This window comes from Nannospalax galili, unplaced genomic scaffold (assembly GCF_000622305.1).
Source record: "Nannospalax galili isolate Female #2095 unplaced genomic scaffold, S.galili_v1.0 scaffold207, whole genome shotgun sequence".
NCBI lineage: Eukaryota > Metazoa > Chordata > Mammalia > Rodentia > Spalacidae > Nannospalax > Nannospalax galili.
Window position 1 is genome coordinate 1,608,277 of NW_008358517.1, and position 9,656 is coordinate 1,617,932.

The following is a 9,656-nucleotide window of genomic DNA, read 5'->3' on the forward strand; positions in this document are numbered from 1 at the left end:
CATGAAAGGAAATGTGACTCTTGAATGGCAGCTTTACTAAGTATATTTTGTTTTGCTTATGTCTGTCATAGATAACACAGCCAGCATTCTGACAAGGCGGAGGAGATTTAGTCGAACTATGCAGGATGTGTATTATCTACCCATTATGATCTCTGATGGTGGAATCCCCTCTCTCAGCAGCAGCAGCACCCTCACGATCAGGGTTTGTGCATGCGAGAGAGATGGGCGCGTGCGGACCTGCAACGCCGAAGCCTTCCTGTCCTCGGCTGGTTTGAGCACAGGAGCCCTAATCGCTATTCTTCTCTGTGTTGTCATTCTTCTTGGTAAGTTTCATTCTTTAAAGCGCAGCGTTGTCTGGTGGCAACTCTGATAAGCATGTGGAAAACTTTAAAATAATTTAAATGTAAGAAATGCACGTGTGTTTAAGAAAACCTGGCAGCACAAATTTCCTAAAGAGTAATGTTTCGATTGTTACACATCCTTGGTAATTTGTTTTATAATGGTCAGTATATTTTGCGTTAAGCTAAAGAAGAATAAATGATAGGATACTTTAGGTAAAAAACCAAGTGACTTTTGATGCTGAGATATTTGAGAAAGTTCGAATAGTAACAAGGTAAACTGTCTTTTGCTGAAGATGGACCCCAAGTTTCCCAGAGCTAGACACACTGGAAGTGCAATTTATAGAGGTCGCACAGCAGATGAACATATGGAACCACACAACAGACTGAGCCAACCTGGGTTATCTCCTAAATAGGTTGTGAAGGGGAGAAGAATGAAAACAGAGAACAGCAAAAAAGTCAGAAAACACAAGCAGCAACTGTCATGTCGCAAAAGTCAAGTGGAAAACTGTTAGAGAGCACAGCAAATGTGCTGTAGTGGGTCTAGTGGGCATGTTAAAAGCGGATCAGAGGTTAAATACATTGATTAAAAGTTGTTAATTACACTTAGCATCAGGTACCCAGAGTTTCACTGCGTTGTAAAAACTTTGCTTCATTGAGATCTTTCGTTCAGCCTTTCATAATTAATGCATGACAGAAGAATCAAGGAATGCAGGCTTTGAAATCATATCCATGTGTGCATTTACTGGCCACAATTACTACTTTCTTTAAGGCATGGAAATATGTCATTCTTTGTGTTTGAAAATTAAATACACCTGTGCACACAAAACAAAACAAAGAGAACCATATAGCACTGAGGAAAACAGAAACTCAGGACCCTCTAGTTTTCCCTGTGGCATCAGAAAACAGAACTGAAAATTGTAGTATAAATTTTTCCAGTGCATTTTGCAAAAGATGGTTCATTTGAAGAAGTTGTGTTTTCTTATTTTTAGTTGTAATTTACCATCAGACAACTATGTTCATGTCTTAAGGCAAAACCTCTAAAAAGTTACTAAAATGTTTAATATTGTTATATTTTAAAATAACATATATGAAGTAATATTTTATTTTCCCATGAAAATGATAAACCTTTTAAGCAACCACTCTGAAAATATTCTTAACCTCTAGGTAGCAGAACATTTGCAAAATCTGTACTATATTCAGATGAATAAGACAAAACTATTTGATGTGTTTACGTATAAAATCAAATATGCTTTCACACTTGTTTTAATAATGGCTATTTTTATATAGGTTTAAATAATTATCTGTTTTAATTTATATCTATCATTGAAAGTGTGCTTAATTCTGTTCAAAAAATAACTGATCACTAGACTTACTTTAGTCATCTTTCTAAAATGAATTTTGAAATTAATTTATGAGTTCACAATTTTAATGATGTATATCAGTAATAACCCTATACAATGAAATTTCATTGTATAAACTGAAATTATAAAATAATATTCAATTCTAACAGCTAAATGAATTGGAAAAATAATATCTATTATTGGAAACTCCTTTTGCTATTTAATTTATGTCTGTAAAAAAAAAAAAATTCTGTAAACCTAGCCCCAGTTTGACCAAAAAATTAACTGTAATCAGTGTTTTATTCAAACTCTCTTCAGTGTCTGAACACATTAAAATGAAGTGTCAGTGAAAGGGACATTGATGTCACCTGTCAAGTTTCATGATGCTTTTTTCTGTTTGATTGTAGGTTAATTTTTTAACATCTTTCAATATGGTTACATTCTATCTATGTCACACTTCTCATCAGACAATGGTGCTTGATACCCACAAAGATTACTGTAAATAGTTTTTGTTTCACATCCAGAGTCATGTTATTCTCTGTTGAGAGCAACATTTAAGATCCACTGTATAGGATGAGTGGGCGACCACTTAGAGCAGGATTTTATATGATTGTGTTTCCTACTCAAGTTAGCTAGGGCACCTATTCCTACTCAGGGTCTGACATTAATTTCTGAGCTTTGTTGTTTTATTTGCCAGAAACCAAGATAGTTCTTACTGTAATATACAAAAACTCAAAAAATTCCAAATTGTCAAAACAAGTCACCAATTTAGGGTCTGACTTAACTTCTGACAGAACCTGTTTCTTCCATAGGTCACATACAGGCAAATGACTTTTATGTAGATCCAAATTACTACTTAATTTGGGGTGAGAAATAGGAAAACAGAGAGAGAAGATGGGAGAGAGAGCAGAAGCAGGAGAGAGGGATGGAAGGAGAGGGAGAGAGAGAGAGAGAGAGAGAGAGAGAGAGAGAGAGAGAGAGAAATATTGAGCACATTGCTGCCAATCCATTCTATTTGAATAATCTCAGAAGTCTTTATGTAGCCCAATTGGAAATTGTTCAGTGAAACCGGTCATGATCAGGGGTTGCCATTAATCAAAGTAGTCACTCTGTGCCATTCCAATTTTGCTAATTTAATATCAAGATATGATAGCTTAAAAGAATCAACATACATTTCAACATAAAAACATTGGTAATAAAAACTATTTGAGATAGAGTGTTGTGATTCAACACATAAATAAACTCAAATGAAAACCACAGGAAGATTTTAGTTATCAAACTGAAAAACCCTTAGCATTCCAAACAGGAAAATGATAAATATTTCATAGGAACAAATGATCTAAGAAAACAAATACAAAATGTGCGTCTCTAAATTTATTTCCTTAAAACTAAAACTAAAGAAGCTCAGTAAATTCCTTTTGATATTTGCTTATAAAAATTTATTATCAGGGCAAGGATATAACACTGTTAGTAAAGTTTTTGTCTGGTCTGACCCATAATGTCCTGAGTTAAATCTCCAGCACCATATAAACCAGACAGAACAAGTCTGTAATCCTGCACTCAGGAGAGGGAGGAAGGGGATCAGCAATCCAAGGTTATGCTCTGCTATATATCAAATTTGAGGCAGCTTGAATGATATAAGACCTTATCTCAAAATAACAGAAATAATAATAATATAAAAATGTTTAAAATTTTGTGCATCATTGGCTATAAGTGGAGAAAAATATATAGAATAATAATAAAATATATTAGAATAATGACTTCTTTTTTCCTTTTAACATTTTTATTGAATATATGAAGAGAGAGAGAGAGAGAGAGAGAGAGAGAGCTATAGAATGAGGTTTGTGTTCCCAAGTGTCCTTCTATATGGACTGGTAACTTCTCAAAACAAACCATTATGGCTGTAACACAGGTTATAGAAAATATCTACTTTGAAACATCCCAGTTACCATTTTTGTTTTAACAATGAGCACATTTCTGCTTTTGTTATTCTTTCTGCACATGGCTCTTTGCTGTTGCATTTTTTCAAATGGCCTATTATAAAATGACATATCCTATATAACTCACATAATCACAAAGAATGTGGGGTTCATTTAGTATTTTGATTTGATTTTCATGCTTTAAACAAGTATTTGACATAAGTTTTTGCAAAGAATTATTATTGTCGTTTATTTTAAATCATGTACTTTAGTGATAGGACTTTATTTTTGTGGTTTAGTTTAGAATTTTTTTCAACACATCCTCAAAGAAAATTAGCATTACAGTATTAATAGCAAAGTGAAAATGGTTTTCAAGGAACATATAAAAGTAAATTTCTTAGTAAGGCTATTCATATCTGGAGAAGTCACTTAACACCATGATTAGCTTCCATTTTCAGGAGTGCCTTTTTTGTTCACTCACTCAAAGGTTGTTTACTAGAGTTTCAACCTGACACCATCATCTATAGCAATAACTGTTCAACACCCAAAAATAAAAACTGCCAGGACCACAGCCCAGCCTGTGTTTCCATTTTCTTTGGGTTAATTTGAGTTACCTATAACTAGAGAGATCCAAAAAGTATGTAAGTTCTGTAATTATTTGTACTTTTAGCTTTATGTTAATTAGGATGTATGCATCAAACAAATAAGTAACAAGTAACTATCCATACCTGCCTGAAAAAGATTAGATTTAAACTCCAAATAATTACTATTATATTTTGAACCAAAGCATATCTTGATTTTTTTTAACTTTTGGAAAACAAGGGTACATGTAAGAAATAATCATTTAAAGTACACAGCATTCCCCCATATTTTTTTATGCAAATATGATGCACAGGATAGAAGCACTGCAGAAATATGAAGGTTGCATTGGACCACAACGCTCCAATGCTGTTCCTTGTATTTTCTTTTATGCGTGCACATATATTCCCTTGATAGCATCAACAAACCGTTTCAACACAAAGAAAAATAATTTCATTTATTAAGCAAGGCAATAAATTTTAAAGTAATGAATAAGGTAGAGAGCAGAAATTGTTTGTTTGATCTACAGCTGCATCCAAGGTGAATCATAAAGACTAGTAGAGATACATAGTACATGAGGAATTTTAACATCTGAAAGAACAGAAGTGAGTTAGTTAAAGGTGTTGCAGGTTTGTCAATTAGTGACAAAGCTGGATTTATATTGGAATAAACTAGGAGGTATTAAACAAACACTTAAGCATCCAGCAAAATGTCTTCTTTTTTCTTAATAAAAGGAACAACTATTTGTTGGAATTTGCATATAATAAAGGGTGTTTGACAAAATGAAGTAAACTCATGTAAATACGACTTTCAGATAAACTGAAAAATATATGTAGGGACATGGCACATGTGTATGTATAGATACAGAATAAATGTGTCATATGATATCACATTATATATTTGTGATATACAAGCATAAATATGCTTTTTACAGTATCTTCACATTGTGTACAAATTGCAAATTGGACATGGGAAGTATTATATGTGTGTGTGTTCTTATTTTAAATCCAAATTCAAATTGCTGTCCTGTTTATTTAATTTTATGTATTTGTATTTACCAAACTGTGCTCTCAGCTGATTGTCTGTTCCTGTTTATTCTGATCAAGGAAGGTTTCCTTGCTAACAAACCTCAAATCTAGATTTCTAAAGCCAAGAATATTAGCTATACAAGAAAATTGCAATGTATGCAGATGCAGGTTCAATCAACTATATTAAATCTAATCATTTTTATAACAAATTTTAAGTGAAATAATTTTTCTATATATAATAATTTAGTTTCTCAAATATAAAATCATTATACACTGAGTAATCACAAAGCCAAGTAACCAAGTCTCATTCCTACGATCCCCATTCAATGATTATAAAATTAATGGTAATCGTACATCGCAAGGACTACCCTAAGGCACAGTGTAATTGGTTCTATATATCTAAGTGTGTGCCTACTCATTTATATGAATGGATAGTGTGTGTGTGTGTGTGTGTGTGTGTGTGTGTACCATGGAGTGGAAAATTTTACTACAGATATTATCTTAGATTTGAGAAGTCATAAACCATGGTCTCAGTTCTTCTACCTGATACTTTGATACTTGTCGATAAATCTTTTCATTGTATTTATTACTTACCCTCACCTTTATTCCTCTGCTTCTTCATTTTATAATTGAATAATATCACAGCTCTACTGTGAGGAATAAATAATTTATATGAATTATATCACAAAATGAACTATTCCTATGACGTATGAATTGTGCATAATGTAAGGACTTCCTTCAGCTTCATAGGAAAATGCAAGCATTAGTACATGATAATTTAATTCAAAAGGATTAAGTACCAAATGTAATATACCTGCCCTGATTTTATGTACAGGGTTGGCGATTTTATAGAAACTTGCTATGTTCTGCCTTGTGAGTATCTATCTAAAATGATTATTTGTAGATGGTTAACAAACTATTTTTTCCAGTCAAAATTTCATATTATGGTGTTACCATTCTGAGTTAAACAAATGTAGCAAACGAGAGCATTACAGTTTTCAACAGATGATCAAATTCACAATGGTCATGGGAAATGACCACTTTTTTACTCTCTCTGAGGTATTCTAATATTCACGGAATCATCCAGAAAGTGCGCAGATAAACGGAGATTGTGTTGCAATGCTAGCCTCACTCCTGAAAATGGTGGGAAGTACGGATTAAAAATTGCCGATATCAAGTGTCTAAGATATCTTCTCTCTTTCTAACTTTTCGTTTTCTATTTTCCTTCAGCCATCGTAGTCCTTTTTATCACCCTGAGGCGCGGCAAAAAAGAGCCCTTGATCATTTCCGAGGAGGATGTGCGGGAGAACGTGGTCACCTATGATGATGAGGGAGGTGGGGAAGAGGACACAGAGGCTTTTGACATAACAGCCTTGAGGAATCCTTCTGCTGCTGAGGAGCTCAAGTACCGCAGGGACATCCGGCCTGAAGTGAAGCTCACTCCCAGACAGCAGACCTTATCCACCCTGGAGAGTATAGATGTTCAGGAGTTCATTAAGCAAAGACTGGCAGAAGCAGACCTGGACCCCAGTGTACCCCCTTATGACTCTCTTCAGACTTATGCCTACGAGGGTCAGAGATCAGAAGCTGGGTCTATCAGCTCACTGGACTCAGCAACAACACAGTCAGATCAGGATTATCACTACCTTGGAGACTGGGGACCTGAGTTTAAAAAGTTAGCTGAACTCTATGGAGAAATAGAATCTGAAAGAACAACTTAGGGGGTCAGCTGTACAACCTGTAGAATTTGCTTCTGAGCAAGTGGAGATATGACCTCAGTTCTGACAAGGAAGATACATGGAAACAGTACTTGGAACTGAGCAAGCTGTACACAGATCCTGTAGAAACAAGTGCCCTTTTTATGATCAAAACTGGGTTATTTAATTGAATGAAAGTCAAATATAAAAAGTACAGATTAAAAAGCTATTGTTCCTTGTGTGTATTTTCAAATGCTCAATAAAGTCTGTGGTACTGTTTAATTAAGAATACCTGAAATAAGCCAAACAATATTTGTTTCACTATTTTGTTATTTTTTTTCCCAAAGCAAAATTAAACAAAGGGGCTTAAAAATCTCTGTCAGCTCTGACTTACGGGGTGATATTCTGCACAAAGGGACATAGAAAGGTCACCATGGCCTCTTTTTCTACTTTCCGGGTGGACCTTTGAGACCTACAGTCTGTTATTGTGACAGATCTCATTAGCCTTGTCCTATGTGTAAATTACATGAGGTATTCCAAGCATACCAGGCCACTCTGTCATGGACTTGGATGTGCCATTTCCCTTTGCCCTCCCCACTTCTTTTCTCCATACGAAGTTGATGGAGCATGGGGATTTGCTGCCTGCACTATGACTTATGCAACTTCAGTGCACCTTTCACGCACTGTTCTCAGCATGGAGACGGATGTCTCTGTCCTGTCCATCATTCTTAATGCCAATACCAGAACACGCTCTTTTTAAATGAATGGAAAGATAGTTGAAGATAGATTCCAATAACCTGATGTGTCAGGTCAAGTTTTCATTTTAAAAATAACTACAAACCTCATCCTATACAGACCATTGAGAAGCTTTATTTTTTTTTCTCTTTTTCCTCCTTTGTTTTAGTACATTTATATCTGAATTTGGTTGTCACGAATTTGCTGATCAGATTTCACTTTACACAAATTCATTGATTTTTCACTCTAGTTAGTCATCACAAATATGTAGGTCATATGACCACATTATAGTCTGGTCACTGTTTAGTACCTCTTCTTGGCATGAACTGCATAGACTGAAGGTTTATGCACCTGTGTTCTTCACATGAGTCCCTGGGTAGTTCTTGCATATGCAAGATCCATAGGAAAATGAACAGGAGCACACCCAAGAGATAGGAAAATCAGACACATACTCTTTGATCCCACCGTGTCTGAGATTCAGGAAACAAAACTACACTGATGTCCCTGCCTACCTCACAGGGCTGTTGTGAGGACAGATGAGCTTCTATGGAAACAGTTCATCACTTGCAAAGTATTCTGCTACACAAAAGCTTACAGATATCTAATTTTCTAATTCCATTAGCTTAAACATATATATTTACATACATTTTACATGATCATGATATTAAGAAGAGAAAATTTTATGAAAACTTCGAGCAAAGTTATTATTTAAATAAATATATACATGTCTAATAATTTTTATATTTTCTTAAATGATCTCATTTTCTTATTATTTCTTGGGGCATTTTTCAACTTGTTTTTAGTATTTTCTCCCCGTTGCTATTGGATTTGTGTAAAAATTTAGAACATCAGGGTCCTACTCTTCCGAACAACCTCATGATTGTATTTCTGGTACATTAGAATTTTTAAACCCATGAAATGCTAAATATTTGAAGGGATAAATGTTTTCAATTTCATCTTTAAATTTATTATAAGATAATAAGATAATGTCCCCAAAAGTGAAATGATATTTTCTGTTTATGTACTCTGATAAACCCATACAAAACTTGGGACTCTGCCTCTGTTTCAAACTGCCCTGCGCTTCCATATTCCCGTTTTGAGTCATGGGAAGTAAATTTAATTTGAATAATTCTCAGTTTGTGTTTTAAGCCTGAGGAATAAATGTAATTTAAGCTTTTTACAACATTTAGCTTCCCAGATGCTGTTTTATCTTTATTAACATCATAATGGTGTGCATTCTCTTATACAGATACATAAAAGGGGCTGGAGGAACAGCCTCTGGATACCCTTGGTCAGATCATGCTACGGTAGAAAAGCATGCTATTGAGCAGTGCACATATGACGAACTTCTGGACTGATATGAATCCCCCTTCATTCTTTGAGGACCAGCAAGGGCATGTTTGGAATTCCATTAAGGTTTGGGTGTACATTTTTCAGAAAGAACTTTTTTTTGGAGGGGGGGGTTGTCTTTTGAGACAGGGTCTCCTTGTAGCCCCAGCTGTCCTGGAACTCCCCATGTAGACCAGGCTTGCCTGGAACGCACAAAGATCCGCTTGCCTGTCTGCCTCCCAAGTGCTGGGATTAAAGGCATGTGCCGCTACACCCTGCACTTATTTTTATTTTTAAATATCAAAGAGGTAACACAACACAGGAGGCAAAATGTGTGTAATCCATTCAACTATTCCCAAAAGGTTAAGGTTTTTTTCGGACTTTTTGAGACAGGGTCTCCCTGTAGACCCGGCTGGCCTGGAACTCACTTTGTAGACCAGGCTGTCCTTGAACTCCAAAGGCGTGCCTCTGCCTCCCAAGTGCTGGGACTAAAGATGTGTGCCACGCCTCCTGGAGAGGACTTTTTTTAAAATTGTTTTGAATATTAAGCATTTCCCTAACTTTGTAGAACAAGACTTTCCATATCTACTTAATTCTAATTACATATTATAATAATATATTTCTTCTAAGTCCCTGATATTAAATCTAAATGTGAATGCAAAAATGTCATTTTGTATTTTGAAAATAT

General features: G+C 35.0%; 1 protein-coding gene across 4 annotated transcripts in view; it reads left to right on the plus strand.

The window, feature by feature from the left end:
- Cdh18 (cadherin 18) overlaps window positions 1–7,103 on the plus strand; it is an 814,309-nt gene extending 807,206 nt beyond the window's left edge. For 3 of the 4 annotated variants that reach the window (XM_017795255.1, XM_008821759.2, XM_008821758.1), the window contains exons 11-12: window positions 72–323; window positions 6,438–7,103. In XM_017795255.1, coding sequence (XP_017650744.1) covers window positions 72–323; window positions 6,438–6,928 — 743 coding nt within the window. In that variant the 3' untranslated portion in view covers window positions 6,929–7,103. The remainder of the gene's footprint in view (window positions 1–71; window positions 324–6,437) is intronic. The other variant, XM_017795257.2, reaches the window with a different exon arrangement.
- Window positions 7,104–9,656: the final 2,553 nt, after the last annotated feature.